Source organism: Elephantulus edwardii, unplaced genomic scaffold (assembly GCF_000299155.1).
Source record: "Elephantulus edwardii isolate Elephantulus edwardi_28Jun2011 unplaced genomic scaffold, EleEdw1.0 scaffold00233, whole genome shotgun sequence".
Classification (NCBI taxonomy): Eukaryota; Metazoa; Chordata; class Mammalia; order Macroscelidea; family Macroscelididae; genus Elephantulus; species Elephantulus edwardii.
In genome coordinates, this window is record NW_006399983.1 from 2248246 (window position 1) to 2266854 (window position 18609).

Consider the following 18609-nt stretch of genomic DNA (forward strand, 5'->3'; position numbering starts at 1 on the left):
ACCAAATGAACTCATCAAGTCACCTGAGATTTCAAGGTTATAAAAGTTACCAAACCTACAAACCATTCCTGCATAGAGAAGAGAGAGGAATCCAAATCGAAGACAAAGCAAATTTTATTGCATGTCAAAAGCAGTCACCAGGAAAGAAAGTTTAACAGACAGGATCCATGAAAATATACATTTTGTATCTTTTCTGTCCTGTTTCAGAAGGGTCTGCGCTCACTCCTCACTCTCGTGGACCACCATCTGGGAAGAAAACAGGCAATATGAGTTACATCAAAGGGCAGACACACACTTCTTCTCACTCCCTCGTCCACAGCCATCACAGAGTTCTCTTGCAGATTTCACAGAATACAAGACTTTGAACCTCACAAAAACACACAGCTGCATATACAGAGGAGATTCTGTATATCCAAAATGTCCCTCAGAATTCTTCAGAGAGAATAGTCCATATATTGCTAACAACCTACTTGCTGGAATCTACCTTCCTGTATGTTGTTATGGGCCATTGAATAGACTATGACTCATAGTGACTCTATGCACTGTAACTCTGAACCCTGGCCTATCCTGGGCCAATCTTGCCATCTGTGACACATCTGTCCTCATTGCCACAGTCACTTTGTCAGTCCTTCTCATCCAGGGTCTTCCTCTCCTGTGCTGACCCTCCATCCTTCCAGGCATGATGTCCTTCTCCAAAGACTGGCCCCTCTTGACAACATGCTCAAAGTATGTGATCCAGAGCTTCAAAAATCCTTGCCTCCAAGGAGAAACTTGGTTTCACCCTCTTTAGGGCAGATCTCTTTCTTCTCTTGACAGCCCATGTATATGGGCAACACTCTTCCCCAACACCACAATTCAAAGGCATCGTTTTTTCCCCTCTCTCATCATTAATCACTGTGCAGCTCTCAGATGCATAGTAAGTAATTGCGAAGACCATGGCCTGAATGAGGCGCACCTTAGTCTCTAGACTGACATACCCTATATAGAGACTATACATACTATTCACTACTTCCCACTCAGCCTGCTCTACACGGTACTCCCCATAATAGCCAGCAGAGGGCGCCTGAGAACGCTCAAAAGGACAAAATGCATTTCTTTTCAGGAGCTTCTCTTCCCCCCACCTCTTTTTAAAACTTATTTATTTATACTGTCACAGATTTGAGTCAGAACAGAGCAGCTAGTAGATTCAAACTGCATGCCTTTGGGATTGCAGCGCCGCTTCTTACCACTAAGCCACAGAGCTCCCTTTGGCGCCTGCAGGCTGCTCCCCATCTAGCGCTGAGAGGCAGGACTCACCCTGCTGGAGGTGAAGTCTCGGGTTTTCGCGCGAAGCTTGTTCACTTGAGATTCTGCGATATCAGCGCGCTCCTCGGCCTCCTCCAGCTCGTGCTGGGCTTTCCGGAATTTGGTGAGATGAGCGTTGGCTTGTTCGTCCTAAAAGCAGACCCCCGCCAGGCCGAGGTCAGGGTGCACCCCCTCGCTGCCTTCCCAAAGCCACAGGCCGACCAGACCTACCGCCTCCTCCGCCTGTCTCTTGTAGGATTTCACTTTGACTTGCAGCTTGTCCACCAGGTCCTGCAATCTCAGCACATTCTTCCTGTCCTCCTCACTCTGGAAATGAGAAAGTGGGAAGGAGGATGCATCGCTGCACCAGCGCTGCAAGTTTGGAGACACCTGTTACCTGCACTCCGGTGAGAGAGCCCAGGGCAGGTGTTTGTGCTTCGCAGAGAAAATGCCTCTCGGGTTTTCTTTACATTTACAGGTAAACCAGTTGCCATCAAGTTGTTTCTAACCCAAGGCAACCTCATCCATGCAGGTCGGAGTGGCTTTAGGCTCCCTGGGGATTTCACTGGCTGATTTTTCAAAAACAATTGTCAGTCCCAACTGCTGAGGTGCCCCTGGGAAGACTGGAACCTTCAACCTTTCCATTAGTGTGTGCACCACCACTTACCTGATAAGTTAACTCCTTGACCCGCCGCTCATACTTCCTCATGCCCTTGACTGACTCTGTGTTCTTCTTCTGCTCCGCTTCCAACTCAAACTCCAGCTCCCGGATCTGTGGGAATGGTTGAGAAGTTTGTGTGGGGCTTTGGCGTTTGGGGGGTGAGGGGAGGTGTGTGGACAGTTCTGCTTGTGCTGGGATTCGCCCCATAAGTACCCGCGTCTCCAGTTTCTGGATCTGCTTCTTGCCGCCCTTCAAGGCCAGCTGCTCAGCCTCGTCCAGACGGTGTTGCAGGTCTTTCACCGTCTGTTCCAGGTTCTTCTTCATCCGCTCCAGGTGGGCGCTGGTGTCCTGCTCCTTCTTCAGCTCCTCGGCCATCATGGCGGCCTGGAAAGCAAATCACACACACACACACACACACACCAAGAGACAGATGAAGTCAAGAGCTGCCCAAACTTGGGCATACAGAGAACTGAAGGAGCACAGAGACAATAGGTTCTTCTACCACACACCGAGCAAAGAGCTCTAATCCAAGAAATGACACCCTCGAGGGCTGGACTGCACAGAGTTTCCTCCCTTTCTTAAACTAGACTCCTAGGAACCTTCAACCCATACTAGGAAAATGCTTTTAGTATCAACACAATAGAAATAGGTATAGATATCCCTCGCTTTTCAAACATTCACTTTACACTACTTCAAAGACCTAAGATGGTGCTTATTTTTAGTTAAAAAAATATGCAATGAGAAATTAAACAGTCCTCTCTAACATAAAAAAAAATCTGAGGAAGATTTTTATGTGGGAAAAGGCAAAATTGCAAAACTACCATCTGGCATTTGTCTGGCAGGGCAGGTGACAAGGCCCAATGCCCTGAGCGGTGCCCTGAGCCGAGCATGGCTTTCGGGCCCCTTCCTGGGACTCAGCGCTCAGCACGGAGCTGAGCACCTTTCAACTGCTTCCGTCAACACTCTGTGCTAGTGCCATTCTATATTTTATGTGTTGTTTACTCTAGGTTTTTGAGGGGTCTGGGAACATCAAAAAAATTTCCTCATGTAAATGAATAGTAATTGTTTCTCCATTTTAGTAACACCATTTAAATTTATGAACGTTTTTCTAGGAATGCTTTACTTTTTCGTTTCCAACGAATAATGAGAAATAGTTGATACTAGTGGGGTCAGGGGAGACTTTACCAAGATACATGAGGTGTGAACTGCAACAGGAGTTGAGAGGTTATGTTCTCCCTGGAGCAGCAGATGGCGCTATTGTAGCACTGGCTGCAGGAAGACGGTGCCTCAATGGGGTAGAAAGGGAAACGGTGGTGGGAGCGAAGCAGGCTCCATGGGAGGTGATGTTAGGTGGGATATTAGCCTGCGAGGTTCTCATTTTCATATTTGGGACAAGTCAGAAGTTGAAGGAAAGCCGAGCACACTTCACAGTGGGCACAGGAAAGAAATAGGCAAGAACTCCCATACTTCACTATTTCTCCCCTTTAAAATGTCCAGTAGGGAACAGGGAGATGGAGCAGAATATCACAGGATGAGTGTCCTGGAGGAGGCCCCAGCTTGCCTATCAGGAAGGCATTCGGGATTAGGGCATGGGAGTGGGTCTACCCTACCAGCAATCAAGCCGCAGGCTTGGAAGGAATTGCCTTACATCAGTGATTGCCTTCTTTGCTTTCTCCTCCGCGTTCCTTGCATCCCTGCTGGCGTCTTCCACTTCACTCTGCAGCTGCGTGAGGTCTGTCTCCAGCTTCTTCTTGGTGTGGATGAGACTGGTGTTCTGGGGACGGGAGGCGTGGTGTCACCCGGGCGGGTGCATGCTGCCTCCCTGTCCCGGCCTCCCGCTGCCCGTTACCTGGGTGTGCAGCAGCTGCACGCGCTCGTTGGAATCCAGCAGCTCCTGTTCGGCCAGTTTGCGGGCGCGCTCTGTCTGCTCCAGGGAGGCCCGCAGCTCCTCCACCTCGGCCTGCAGCAGGTTGCCTCTGCGCTCCACGATTGCCAGCTGCTCCTTCAGGTCCTCCTGGCCCCGCAGAGCGTCGTCCAGGTGGAGTTGGGTGTCCTGGCCAGAGAGACAGGGCAAGTTCTACTGGTGAACCCCCAGCTAATCAATCCATCAGGGACATCTCCGTGGGCTGAGGGTGGCTGAGCTGGCGGACCTTCAGCTGGCCCTGGACGCTCCGGAGGTGCTTTAAGGTCTCGGCAGCCTGGCGGTTGGCGTGGCTCAGCTGGATCTCAATCTCGTTCAGATCTCCCTCCATCTTCTTCTTGATCCTGATGGCCTCGTTCCGGCTGCGCACCTCGGCGTCCAGGGCGCTCTGCATCGTTTCCACCGTCCTCTGAGAATTCCTCTTCAGCTGCTCGATCTCTTCCTCTTTCTCGGCGATCTTCCTATCGATTTCTGATTTCACTTGGGTCAGTTCAAGCTGAATTCGGAGGATCTTGGCCTCTTCATGCTCAAGCGCAGCCTTTAAAGACAAAAAACAAACAAACAAAAAAAAAACCCCACCAAACAAAAGAGTGGCGGTGATGGTACAGAACCTGGCACACCACCCTTTGGGGTAACAAGAGTGTCCTGTGGAGGCAGTGATAGTTCATGGTACGTTTTCCCCTTTCAGGTGGGAGACCCTGGTTTGAGGCCTGGCCAGGGTGCCTCCTTGTACAGCCACTACCCGTCCATCCGTGGGGGCGTCCCTAGGATGCTCGACAGACTTCACTGGAACTTCTAGACTAAGACGGGCTAGGAAGAAAGGCCTGGTGATCAATGTATGGATTCAGTCAGTGGAAATCCTAGAGGTCAGGGCAGTCCAATCTGTCGTGCATGGGACTGGGGCCAACTGAAGGACAGCTAACACATTCCCATTCCTGACTCTTAACTTTTATCATATGCAAAAACTATCTTTTAAAACAAGAACATTCCTAAATTTATCTTCAGTGCAGAAATAAGATGTTTCCTTTTACTTTACCTTAAAACAAGGATTACACATTTTAATCATCACATTTCTCTCCTGAGATAATCATCACATTTATCCTCCTGGATAAAAAACATTTTACAGACCAAGGCCTTGGTAAAACACAAAAAACAAAAACAAAAAACCCAATCAAAACAAAAAACACCTTACCTCATTTTCAACCTTATTTTAATACAATGCTTTTCTACGAAAAATTCAAAGTAACCCCCAGGCATTCTCTCATTTAGTGTGGGGGGGTGGGGGAGGCTCTGTTTGTAAGGGGAGCAGAGGTGGAAGTGACCGCACTCTGCCCAGCCCTCCTGCTCACCTCCGCTTCCTCCAGGGCCATCTGTACATCCGCCTTCTCCAGCTCCATCTGCTTTCTGGATTTCTCCAGTTCGTGGATGGTTTTGCCATTTTCAGCGATCTGTTCAGTGAGATCTGCTATTTCCTCTGCAAAGAGACAGGGTTCAATTCCGTTCAAACAGCTCCTCAGCCGTCTCTGCATGCTACATGCCACTCATTCTAAAACCAAGCCGATTCATTGCCACTGAATCAGAAGCCACTCAGAGCTGAGCCTCCAGCGGGTTGTCAAAGCCTGTAATTCACGCAAAAGGAGACTGCCCATCTTCTCTCTCAGAGCAGCTGGTAAATTCAAACTGCCTGCCTTTGAGCTGGCAGCACAATTCCTTATTCACTAAACCGGCATAGTTTCCTTTATCATTTTAAGAACCCCTATTTCCTAAAAAACTAGATACTGTGTTTAAAACCAACCAGTTGTGAGAGCATCAGTTCCAACTCACAGACCCATGAGTGTCAGAGTAAAACTGTGCTCTATAGGTTTCCATAGGCTGACTTTTCAGAAGTAGATCACCAGCTCTTTCTTCTGAGGCCCCTGAGCGGACTTGAGTCTCCGCCTCTCAGCTACTGGTCAAACACATTAACCATTTGCACCAGCCATTTCCATCGAGTTGATCCCACCTCCCAGTGAGCCCACATATTTAGTTAAGAGTGAAACTGTTCCGTGGGATTCTCCTGACTGTGATCTTTATGGAAGCAAGTTGCCAAGCCTTTCTCCCACAGTGCCACTGGATGGATTTGAACAGCTAACCTTTAGCTTAGTCAAGAACCACGCAAAGCCCCAGCTGATAATGATCATGTTGTGGGCATGCAATGATGGGGGGGGGTGGAGGGACCTGAGCACAGGAGCGGGTGAGGAAGCCAGGCACATGAAGCAAGAGAATGTGGAGGTGGGAGGTTCCACTCTGCTTACGCTCCAAGTTCTTATTCTCTCGCTTCACAGTTTCCAGTTGATCTAGGGCCTCCTCGTAGGCGTTTTTGAGCTTGAAGAGCTCCGTGCTCAGGGCGCGAGACTCCTTCAGGGATGCCTCCAGCTCTCCCTGGCTCTCCTCACACTTAGTCTTCCACTCAGCCAGCACCTAAGACACCAGGATGGGGTGCCCGCTTATTAACACGTCCCCAAACTTAGAACTCAGCATCACCACAAGCATGGGGAGTGTTCTGAGAGTTGGGGAGGCTCTGTTTGCCCAGCTCCTTGTTCCTCACCATTAACCTAATCAAAATTGTTTTCTATAAGGAGGGACCAATCTTTGGAGAAGGACATCAGGCATGGAAGGGTGGAGGAACAGAGCAGGAGAGGAAGACCCCTGATGAGTTGGTTCGATACAATAACTGGAGCAATGGAGGTTGGTGTGTCAGAATTAGTGAGACCGGCTCAGGACCGGGCAGGCTTCAGAGCTGCTGCACAGAGGGTCAGTATGGGTTGCAGGTAACTCGACAGCATATAACAGCAACAACAAAATGTATTGATAGAGTCGCGCCTCCCCCCATTATTTTTAAGTGAAAAGTTTATATGATAGGAGTTTTTTTCTATTTGGTCCTTCCTACACATTTGGTTTTATAACATTAATTGCACCTGATTAATTCTCAAATTCTTTAATATTCAGAGTTTTTGTCATTTTTTTTAAACAAAATCTTGATTAGTCTACACGATGGAGTATTGTGCAGTACTAAAGAAAGATAAAGAATTTGTGAAACATTGCACACCACAGACGAATCTAGACGAGATTAGGCTGAGAGGCCTAAGTCAGTCACAATGTGGCAATAGGGTATAACACCACTATTACAAGAGCTAAGGAAAGATAGACTGATATACACGTTCTTGGATGGTTACCAGGGATGCAAAGAGAAGAAGAGAACAGTAAAAAATAAATAGATATGTAAAAGGAATGGGAGTGCACAATAAGGGGTTGGTCAGATATAATTAATCTATCCCATTAATCAGTTGTTAACTCCATAAAGCAAACAGATGCCACGAGAAGGAATCAGTGGGGCCTGGATGTGCTTATCTTAGTATGAAAGAGTCCCTGTACTTTTACATAATTCATCAACACACAGGCTCATGCCAGCCTCGCCTGTCACACTGAAAGGATGGCTTCCAGAAAGTCTGTGATGAGGCCCCACTTAATCAGGGATGTGGACCACAGCGAAAGACAAAATGTCAGGGGCTGAACAAGCACTGTAAAACTTGGTTTGCTTTCAGTGACAGGGTTTGAAAGGGGCCTCACCCCCATCCCATTCCCATTGTGTTTAAGACACAAGGAAACCACAACCCAGCAAAATCCAGGGGTGTGCCTGTGGTCACATGGTCAGTGGGGGTGGTCAGGACTAAACCCAAGTCTCCTCTTTGTCATTGCCCTCACACCCCAGGGCTGCCCAGCATGGAGCCGGCCACACACCTTGTCAAAGTTCCTCTGCTTCTTGTCCAGGGCAGCAGCCAGGGAGTTGGCTCTTTCCACATCCACCATCAGATCTTCGACCTCCCCTTGCAGCCTCTGCTTGGTCTTCTCCAGGGAAGCGCATTTAGCATTCACTGCCTCGACCTGCTCCTCAGAGTCTTGAAGGCGCTGCGCAAGCTTCTTCCTAGAAAATGAAAGCACAGATGCTATTTCAGTTGCAATCCTCTTGAACACCGCTATTCATCAAGCTGGGACTGTTTGACTACGTGATTCAAATACACCCACTCTTCTCACTTATCGACATGGTGAGCTTCCAAAGGCCAGGTCATTATGCAGAAATCAGTGTTGGATGTAAATGGAGAATGGCCCCATTCCCTCACCTGTACTTGACATCCTGGCATCACTGCTAAGGTCACCTAGCACTGCCACTGCCTCCTCCCCACATTGCCCAGCACACCCATGGGGTGGGCCTCCCCTTCTACCAGAACAGACTTGTTCAACACTGCCCCCACCTCCACCCCAGGTTCCACTCCCACTCTTGCCCTCACCATATTATAAAGATAGGGCCCCAACTCATCTCAATAACCCCAAAAGGTCTTTCTGGCTCTTTTGGGGTCAGAGGGCTTCCTGTCTGTGGGCAGGGAAGGCCTGGGAGCCACAGGAGGGGTGCACACTGCCTACTGGGACTCCGCTGACCCTCAGCCGAGCATACCCCCATACTTGTTGGGCAGCCCTGACCACTCCAGCCACAGGTCCCCACGAGAATCAATAATCCAGAGCTTTCCCCAGGGCTGTGACGTCCAACCCTGCTCTGCCCTTGACCTGCAACTGCAGAAGCTACTGAACACTCACTCTTCCTTGAACCCAGTGTGGAGGGGCACTAAGGACATGTAAGCAACTGCCCAAGTGCTGATCAGATGGTTAGGAGGCTGAGGGCACACAAGTGCTCTGTCTCCAGGCTCCTTCTGACCATAGCCCTGTCCAGCTCTCTCACCCTTCAGGGCTGGGTGCTTGGACCAAACTGTGGGGTTCCTCTGCAGACTACCTTCAGAAGATTGGCTGCTGCTGCCCTAACCATAGCCCCCTGTGGGGATCCAGGACCCCCTGGGCAGCATCCCATTCCCAACAATGCCATACACCATCCCCTGCTCAGCCAGGCATCCCAGTGGCTCAGAGAAAGTATACCCCCCTCTTAACCCTAACAGTGAAATGCTGGGTAGTTGGAACTTCCTTTCTACATGTGCATGGGTTTCTACATGATGGAGCTCCTGATCCCATCAGAGACCTAGGCATTTGCTACTGCCAGGAATACACTTTTAATGCACAAAACAATAGCCTTTTCACTATACAAAATTGTCAAGAATTAAAGAGTAAGTGAGCCCATTTGCTTCCATCAGCCCAGGAGAATTTTTCCTGCCAAAAATCAGTCATCAATAACCTGCTTTGCCTCTAACCAAGATTCAAAGCTGATTTTCTTGATAAAACATTCTCCTGGAATATCACTGACTTAATTGACAAACAGCAAAACTAGTAACAAGGCAGACTCCTGCCCATGTAGTTAAATGGTCCTATTAGCCTGTGATTGTTAAAGGCTTTGCATTCTCCTGAAGGCAGATGGAGTTGCATACTTGGCCTCCTCCAGCTCCTCCGTGCGCTGGATGGCGTCCGTCTCGTATTTGGTCCTCCACTGGGCAACCTCACTGTTGGCCTTGGACAGCGCCCTCTGCAGCTCGGCCTTGGCTTCCTGCTCCTCCTCATACTGTTCCCGCAGCAGGTCACAGTCATGGCGGGAGGACTGCAGGGCGTGGGCCAGGGCGTTCTTGGCCTGCAGATGTCAAGAAAGAAAGAAGCACCAGTTAGTTCAAATACCAGTGTCATGTGCTGGATACAACCCAACTATGTTCCTGCTGACATCACCTATGAAACAAAGCAGCATTTTTTTCTGCAGGTGCTATCTGAAAGCTGGATCGAGAAAGCCCTCCCTCAGGTGCCTTGCCTTGTTCTCTTCCTCTAACTGCCTCTTGAGCTCTTCCATTTGCTGTGTGAAGGCCTGCTTGCTTCTGGACAGCTGGGACACTATGCTCTCCTTTTCTTCCAGTTGACGACCCAGCTCACCTGTGTCCAGAAAGAAATATTTTCATCTCATCAATCAATACTGTGATCTTCTTCTGTGACAGGCACTTTTACAGAAGCTAAGGAGAGAGGAGAGATTGAGATTGTTCACAGCTTCAGTTTGCTCAGCTCCATGGTCAACACTCTTGGCACCAGCAGCCAGGAAATCAAAAAACGTATTGCGATGGGAAAGTCTGCTGTTAGGGACCTCTCTAAAGTAATCAAGAGCAACAGTGTCTCTCTGGAGACTAAGGTGCACCTGATACAGGCCATGGGTTTTGCAATCACTTGTTATGCATCAAAGAGTTGGACAATGACTAGGGAGGATAGAAGGAGAATTGACGCCTTTGAGCTGTGGTGCTGGAGAAGAGTATTGAATGTACCATGGACTGCCAAGAAAACAAACAGATTAATCCTAGAGAGGATTAAACCAGGCTGCTCCTTGGAGGCAAGGATTCTGGGGCTTCGTCTGACATACTTTGGACATGTTGTGAGGAGAGACCAGTCCTTAGAGAGGGACATCATGCTGGGTAGAGTGGAGGGACAGCGCAGAAGGGGAAGACCCTCTATGAGGTGGATTGATTCAGTGACTGGGGTAATCGGGATGGGTGTGTCAGAGGCAGTGAGATTGGCACAGGATAGAGTTAGGGCTGTTGTACATAGGGTCGCTATGGGTCACAAATGACTCGACGGCACATAACAACAACAACAACAACATGGAGAGAGGAAATGAAGTGTGGTCCCCCCCTTCCTGGAGGAGTCTACCCACACAGAACAACCCAACTTGATAAGATGCTGTTGCAAACCGCTAAGAAGGCAGAGCGACTTCTGTCCACTGAGGATAATTGTTAATTTGAAATGTTACCAGAATCACCTTAACTCCCATCAGGCTCTCAATGGCTGGTGTTTCATTAAATGTAGTCTTGCTTTCTTTGGGATCTTAGAGCTAGCAATTTGGGGCTAAAATCTTAGATCTATAGGTAGGTTCAGATTTGTATATTTCTACAGAGGTAAAAGGTTTAAACTCAAGAGACACTATGATTTCAGAGGTAATTCCTCAAGGATTGATTATTGCGGGCTGTGGCAGTACAATGTATTTTCTTCATTGTTTTGATCATGGCAAAGGATTATGTTGCTGTGATCACGGGCCAAAGGACCAGCTTTGGGTTGTTGTGGTTGTGTACTGTCAAGTCAGAACTGACTCAGATGCTCAACCAGCAAGTTTTCTGAGACTGTAAATCACATGGAAGGAAACTGCCCTGGTGGCCTAGTGGTTAGAAGCAGCACTGCAGTCCCAAATGCACGTGGTTCGAATCCACCGCTGCTCCCCAGGAGAAGGATGAGCAATCACCTTCCTAATTTAACTGGCTCGGAAAACGCGCTGGATGGTCATCTTTGGGTTGGCTTCGACTCAGTGGTAAACATCAACAAATCACACGGGAGGTGATTGCCCATCCTTCTCCTACACGGTGGAACCACATTGTTCCAATTAAGCTTCCTTAGTATTTTTACTGTACACCAAGCTCTTATAAACATTGACTGCTTTTCTCCGTGTCTTTTATATCAGGTATTACAAACCAACTTCCTTTCTTGGGAGTATCCAGATTCTGACTTGAGAAAATAATTCTACACCACTTGGGTGCTGGCAGTGAATCATAAGCAGCAAGAAGCTGTAGTTCTGGGGGCATAATGTTTCCAGTGCCTGGTGGCTAACAGAACCCGCCAGCCACTCCATGGGAAAAGGTGGCCGCCTGCTTTTCTGAACCCACTGGGGCAGATCCAGACCTGCAGGATAGCTAGAAGTCAGAATTGACCCAATGGCAGTGGGTCTTTTGGTCTGGGGTTGTTATTTTTAAGCAATAGAAAGGCTACAGGAGTCTATCTACTTCTAACGCTGCCATTTGGGTTCTGCCTGTCACATGGTTATATTACTTCTCAAGATTAATCAAATTATAACTCGAGTCTCCCTCTCCTTCCTCTTTTCAGTTAAACCCCATCTTCCATCCCTTATTATGGGACATTTCAATTAACTCTCTTGAAAATGTGCATTCCTAAAAATTCTCTCCCAAATTCTTCTTCTTGTTCTTGATCGGTGGCCCATCAGAGGCAGCATCCACGCTTTGGCCCTCCCTCACGATTCCTACCCTCGCAATTCCTACACAATCCTCACCCGCCTCCGTCTGCAGGCGCGACTTCTGTGTCGTCAGCTCGCTCAGGCTCCTCTGAATCTCCTCATTTTTACTCCTGGACTCGCTTAACTGGTCCTCCAGGGTCCGGCATATTTTCTCCAGATTTGCCTAAAGGATGGGTTTAGGGTGGAGGTGGGGGTTAGAGGACTTAAATCAGTGTTGCGGTTTTAATGCGTACAGGTTATAAGAGGCGCGGGTTCGCGTCCTGCCCGGGCACCTTGGACTTGGACACACTCTCCACGTTGCTGGAGAGGTCGTCGATCTCCAGCTTGAGCTCGCTCTTTTCCTTCTCCAGCTTCTGCTTGACGCGCTGCAGGTTGTCGATGTGCTCGCCCAGCTCGGCCGCGCTGTCCGCGTGCTTCTTGCGCAGCGTGGCCACCGTGGCCTCGTGCTGCAGCGTTGCCTCCTCCAGGTCCCGGCGCAGCTTCAGGAACTCGGCCTCACGCTTCTTGTTGAGCTCGATCTGCGTGGAGGTGACGCCGCCCGCCTCCTCCAGCCGCTCGCTCAGCTCCTCCAGCTCCCGGGCGTAGTCACCGCGCTGCTTCTCCGCCTTGGCGCGGGTCGCCCTCTCGGCCTCAATCTCCTCCTCCAGCTCCTCGATTCGAGCCTGTAGGGAGAGCCAGCACCACAAAGTGACAAGGACAGGCGGGCTGCCCTTCCCAGGAGAGATTGGTCCTGGTCCCCTCCTGGACCTCTCCCAGAGAAGTACGAATGTCGTCACTTTCTTTTAATGTGACGTTTCTTTTACTTGCCCCATCATGATCGGCCCTACCGTGATCAGCCCAGGATATATTCCGTCCAGTTAAAAATATGAGAAGATTAATGAAACCAGAGACACGACTGAAACAGATGTATGCACACCCATATTTATTGCTGTGTTAGTCCCAATAATGCAAAGAGATGGAAGCAACCCAAGTGCCCATCCGACGAATGGATAGAAAAACACACAATGGAATATTATGCAGCACTGAAAAACAATGAACTCCTAAAACATTACACAATGTGGGTGAGCTGGAGGACATTACACTGAGTGAAATATCTCAATCACAAAAGGACAAATACTGCATAACTCCGCTGTTATAAAATAGGGCAGACATGGGGGTTAGGGATTAGGGGTGGGGAGATAATGGGAAAAGAGTGGCTAGATAATGAACACTGCATTATTAGATCAGATGAGGGGAAGAACTGTCAGGAATACATGATTATGCATTATATGTATAACAATAATCTGAGACAAAGGGAACATTTCAGGGAGGTCTGGAGGAAGAACAGGAGAGGTGAAAGTGAAGAAAATGTGCATCAATGAAAAAAATTTCAAAACCAAAATGTTTTAATTGCATATATTAAAAAAAAAAAAACAACAGCAAAAAAAACCAACCTTGATCAATACTGCCTTGAAAAAAGGAACCCAGCAGGGCAGGCGGACCAGTGATCCTGACCCCCTGCTCTATCTACCTGGCTTCCAGCTGACAACATCCATCTCAAAATCCATGACCCCCTCATGAAGGAGGAGAGATCCATCTTACCTGAAGTTCTTTGATTTTCTTCTGAAACTGGAGGCCCAAAGTCTGTTCATCTTCCACTTTGCTCTGTAGCTGGCTGTATTCAAAATCCTTCCTGAAAGGGGAAACATAAGGGGACCATGAAGACAGAGCACCCAGGCACTTGCTAAACTGAGGTCCCGTGGTTACGGCCGTACTTCTTGAGTCTTTCATCCAGCTGTTGCTTGTCATTCTCCAGATCTGAGATGGACTCGTACGCCAGCTTCAGGTCTCCCTCGAGCTTCCTCTTGTTCCTCTCCAGATCCACACGGAGTTTCTTTTCTTGCTCTAAGGAGGTTTCCAGCTGGGAAAAGGCACCATTTCCTTTTGAGAATCAGTGTCTTGCCATGGAGCACCCCAGTGACTCTTCAGCCCTGGAGCTCTAGGGCTCTCCGCTAGCATTATTTACTTACATCATCGACTTGCTGCTCAAGTTTGCTCTTGACTTTGCTCAGAGAATTGACTTTGTCTTCCTCGGCTTGAAGGTCATCCAGGGTCTGCTGGTGGGCCTCTTGGAGGGCTTTCTTCTCCCTGGTTAACTTGGCGATTGTTTCATCCAAGCCAGCCAGTTCCTCAGTGAGGTTCTTAACCTAAGAGGTAACCACCAACAATGATAAGAAGACAGAAATGGGGTCAGCAATGGCCGCATGAAGCTGGGAGTCCTCGAGAAAGCGCACCTTGTTCTCTGTGGCGTGCTTCTCCTTTTCAACCTTGGCCAGTGTCAGCTCAAGGTCGTCGATGTCTTTCTTCAGCTCTGAGCATTCATCCTCCAGCTTCCTCTTCTTGGCCGTCAGCTCAGCATTCATCTCTTCCTCATCCTCAGCTCTCTCTGTCACCTCTTTGATTTTGGCCTCAAGCTGGAATTTGGCTTTGATCAGCTGGTCACATCTTTCCTCAGCATCCAGCAAGTTTTCACTTTCCTTAAAAAATAAAAAGGCAAAGAGATTCTCTTTTAATGAGCTACATCTTGTGACATTCCAGTATTCTGTTACAGATGAAGTCCTTTATTAAGCGTTTCCATTATAAAAACAAAAATAAACCCCATCAAGAATCCAATTTTCTTAAATAATCAAGACACAGACAGGATTCCTGAATACATACAGCTTGAACTTGGAGCTGCAGGTCATTTTTCTCTTGCACCAAGGTCACCAGTTTTTCCTCCAGCTCCTTCCTCTTGGCCTCTGACTTGGCGAGCTCCTCTTTGGTTTTCGCAAACTCTTCCTTCATGGTGGCCATCTCCTTCTCCGTCTCCGCACTCTTCAGCAGCGGCTTGATCTTGAAAAACAGCTTCATCCAGGGCCAGTGCTTGACGTTCATGAATGAGCGGATGTTGTATTGGATGCAGAAGATGGACTCCCTGAAAGCAAAGCCTTCATGACCCCTGAAGGAGACGCCCCTTCCCTTCCCTTCTCCCTAAGCACCCATGTTTGCACAGAGGCCCTACGTCACCTCCTCTGCACCATCTTCTGGAATTCCACTCGCATGAGAAACCCTCTGCATACAGCTTGGGTGCGGGTGATGAGTTTGGCCAGGCGGTCATCCCGCATGTCTTCCAGCGTGCCCAGCAGGCCAGCCTTGAAGAATACCTGGGAGGGTTTGAGGGGCCAAGGGGAACATGGGTCCGTTTTCTGGAGTCGCTGTGCTTTGAGGACGGGAGGCCAGCATCGGTCAGGACTGATGCATTACCTTGGTGTGTCCAAACTTGTACTGCGTGTGGTCGATATCGATGGAGGCCAGCAGTTTTTCACAAGCTTTCTTGCTGTCGATGAACTGTCCCTCGGGGATCGCACTGGCGTTCAATACTCGGTATCTGCCATTACAGATATGGGCATCATCACAAAATGTTAGCGATGGCATAAACCTTGAAGACCAGCTAAACAGAAGCCTCTCTGCTGAGGAGGCAGAGACCAAGGTCCAGAGAGGGCAAGAAATCTGCCCAAAGCCACACAGCTAGATGGTGGCTTAAATTCTAGGCCTCCTAACTCTTACCAATATTAGACCTTAGCAAACCCACTTGTGTCAAGACAGAACTGCCCCAGAAGGTTGTCAATGACTGATCTGGTTGAAGCAGATCACCAGACCTTTTTATAAGGTACATTTGAGGTGCCTTGAACTTCAAATCTTTTGGTTAATACACCACCCAGGGATTCCTCCTGACTCTTAAGCCAGACTTTTTCTGTTGAGCTGTATAGGAATTACATTTCTAGTGGTAGGTTATTCATTTTATATGGGCATGCACATTTTTTATTTATTTATTTATTTTAAATAAGGTCTTAGGGAGCTCTGGTGGCCCAGTGGCAAGAAGTTGCACTGCAATCCCAGAGATACATGGTTTGACCACCCAGATGCTCTGCTGGAGAAGGAGGGGCAATCTCCTCCTGTACCAGTCAGAACCGATTTGACGGTACATACACACTAATAATAATTAATAATAATAATAATAATAAAATAAAAATAAGGTCTTTTCCTACCTATCTTTATGTCTCCCAAATCCTAACATTTGTATGTGACTAGGAAGCATAATGTTCTTATGGAGTACCGCCAAGTCAGAAATGACCCATAGCTGATGCTCTGGTGGGTTTTCAGAGGTAGTAAATCTCACGGGAGGACATTGCCCATTCTTCTCCCACAGAGCAGCTGGCAGATTTGAACTGCGTGCCTTCAGGATTGTGGCACAGTTTCTTATCACTAGGCCACCAGAGCTCCCTATTAAATGAAACAAAACTCACTACTATTGGATTTATTCCAACTCATTGTAACTCTCCAGCAGGTTGCTGTGGCTGTAAATCTTAACAGGAAGAGACAATTTTCTCCTGGGGAGCAGCTAGTGAATTTAAGTTATTGACCATTCAGTCAGGAGCCCAACACTTAATGTACTATATACACCACGAAGGCTCTTAGGAAGCATATCATTATTGTTGTGTACCCTCAAATCTCTTGGTGCCAGCAGCCAGGAAATAAAAAGATGAATTGCATTGGGAAAGTCTGCTGTCAGGGACCTCTCCAGAGTACCAAAGATCAATGATGTCAGTCTAGAGACTAAGGTGTGCCTGATCCAAGGCATAGTCTTCGCAATCACTTGCTATACATCGGAAAGCTGGGCAATGACTAGGGTTGATAGAAAGAGAATTCATGCCTTTGAGCTATAGTTCTGGAGAAGAGTATTGAATACACCATTGACTGGTAAGAGAACGAACAGGTTCATCCTAAAGAGGGCAAAAGGAGGCTGCTCGTTTGAGGCCAGGATTCTGAGGCTTCATCTGACATACTTTGGACAAGTTGTAAGGAGGGACCAGTCCTTGGAGAGGGATATCATACTTGGGAGGGTGGAGGAACAGTGGAAGTCGACCTTTGATGAGATGGATTGATTCAGTGACTGAGATAATGGGAGTAGGTGTATCAGAGACAATAAGGTTGGCACAGGATACAGTAGGTTTCAGGGCTGTTGTACATAGGGTTGCTAAGAGTCGCAATTTACTCTATGACACATAACAACAACAACAACAACCTTCAAGTCAGAACCAACCCATAACTGACCCTCCAGTGAATTTTCAGAGACAGGAAATAGCCCGGGAATTGACTGCCCATCTTTCTCACGTGGAGCAGCTGGTGGATTTGAACCGTACGTTCTTGGATTGACAGCACAATTTCTTACCACTAGACCACCAGAGCTCCCTATTAGGAAGTATATAGAGCATTTTTATTACACACCTTTGTTTAAAATCCCCATAGAGGATCCTATTTGGGAATCCTTTCCTGCAAATTCGGATGCCTTCCAGCACCCCGTTACAGCGCAGCTGATGGAGGACGAGGCTGTGTTCCATTGCCCCTGGGAAGAGAAGCCAGAAACAGCATCACACACAATTCCTTTGGCATCAAGCATCACCTGGAGCCCCAGAAGGTGTCTTACCTGGGGTTTTGGTTTCATTAGGAATGATACAGCGCACGAAGTGAGGGTGAGTCGTTCTTAAATTCGACATTAGTTTGTTCAGGTTTTCCTAAAAGAAGATGACATTTGAAGGCCTGCGATGGGCCCTGAGAAACACAGAGATGAATTGTAATGAAAGAGGAGATACATGTGTCAAATTCATCATGAATTCTGGAGAATAGTGGAATGAACTCATTCTTCATAATCAACCTCAGTGGGAATTGAATCAGCTGGCAAGAGTGTGGGTTGAGTTTTTGTTTGTTTGTTGATGGCTGGAGGTGTGAGGAGTTAGAGACTAACAAAGCATGAACCGCTTACAGGTGCCAGCTAAGAGACACATCCTACTCTACTGGGAGCATGAAATACCGTTTAAGTCCTTAAGACCAAGCAGACCATTTGTACAGAGGGAATCCATCCCATCCAGTCTGTTTTAGTACAAAGTGATCATTAAATTAGCATTTTGAGAATCAGTTCTGGCACAATGTGATACTTAAATAAAATGATAACGTGGTTCTCATACCTCAGGGCAGTATCTTATTATGCAGTCATTCAGCCATCCTAAGTGACAGTAATCAGATTAAGACAACATTTCTATTCTTATATAAACTCTACACAGCTCATGTCGAGATAAGATAAACCAATTACAACAAGCAAAGCAAACAAATCTGTGGTGTTTTCTCCCTACCCTGAAAAGGGCAGAGACGGTTTGGAAGGAAGAACCCTTCTTCTTAGCGACTTTCTTCTTGCCACTGTCAGCTGTAAGAGAGAAAGACAGCACGTGATCAGCAGCTCTGTGCCATTTTTTGGTCAGATGGAATGGTAGAGGGAGGCAGCCTGAAGACAAGGGCTCCCAGAGTCCCTTACCATCCGCTGTAGCAAAGGTGGCGTAGAGGTGTGCCAGGAGCCTGTTGGAGGACTTCTGGTACAGCCCAACCACGGTCTCGTTCAGGGGGTCCTTGTTCTTCTCCAGCCACCCCGAGACGCTGTAGTCCACGGTGCCAGCATAGTGCACCAGCGAGAAATGGGCCTCGGCCCTGCCTTTCACCACCTTGGGCTTCTGGAAGTTGTTGGACTTGCCCAGGTGCTGGTCATACAGCTTGTTCTTGAAGGAGGTGTCTGTGGCCTTGGGGAACATGCACTCCTCTTCCAGGATGGAGAAGATGCCCATGGGCTGGAAAGAAAGGCAGAAGGCA

At 48.0% G+C, this 18609-nt stretch overlaps 1 protein-coding gene across 1 annotated transcript in view; it reads right to left on the reverse strand.

Annotated features, from left to right (window-relative positions):
* Positions 1-219: 219 nt before the first annotated feature.
* The window catches only part of MYH3 (myosin, heavy chain 3, skeletal muscle, embryonic), a 29607-nt gene continuing 11217 nt past the window's right edge, over positions 220-18609 (reverse strand). Inside the window, exons 14-39 of the mRNA XM_006898564.1 lie at positions 18281-18587; positions 18102-18172; positions 17399-17486; positions 17200-17317; positions 15175-15298; positions 14938-15074; positions 14590-14845; positions 14166-14408; positions 13902-14078; positions 13647-13792; positions 13474-13564; positions 12165-12554; positions 11929-12055; positions 9643-9761; positions 9275-9471; positions 7647-7830; positions 6161-6326; positions 5216-5340; positions 4096-4404; positions 3795-3998; positions 3594-3719; positions 2159-2329; positions 1952-2056; positions 1516-1611; positions 1297-1434; positions 220-246 (exon numbers count right to left, since the gene is read on the reverse strand). Coding sequence (XP_006898626.1) covers positions 220-246; positions 1297-1434; positions 1516-1611; positions 1952-2056; positions 2159-2329; positions 3594-3719; positions 3795-3998; positions 4096-4404; positions 5216-5340; positions 6161-6326; positions 7647-7830; positions 9275-9471; positions 9643-9761; positions 11929-12055; positions 12165-12554; positions 13474-13564; positions 13647-13792; positions 13902-14078; positions 14166-14408; positions 14590-14845; positions 14938-15074; positions 15175-15298; positions 17200-17317; positions 17399-17486; positions 18102-18172; positions 18281-18587 — 4242 coding nt within the window. The remainder of the gene's footprint in view (positions 247-1296; positions 1435-1515; positions 1612-1951; positions 2057-2158; positions 2330-3593; positions 3720-3794; positions 3999-4095; positions 4405-5215; positions 5341-6160; positions 6327-7646; positions 7831-9274; positions 9472-9642; positions 9762-11928; positions 12056-12164; positions 12555-13473; positions 13565-13646; positions 13793-13901; positions 14079-14165; positions 14409-14589; positions 14846-14937; positions 15075-15174; positions 15299-17199; positions 17318-17398; positions 17487-18101; positions 18173-18280; positions 18588-18609) is intronic.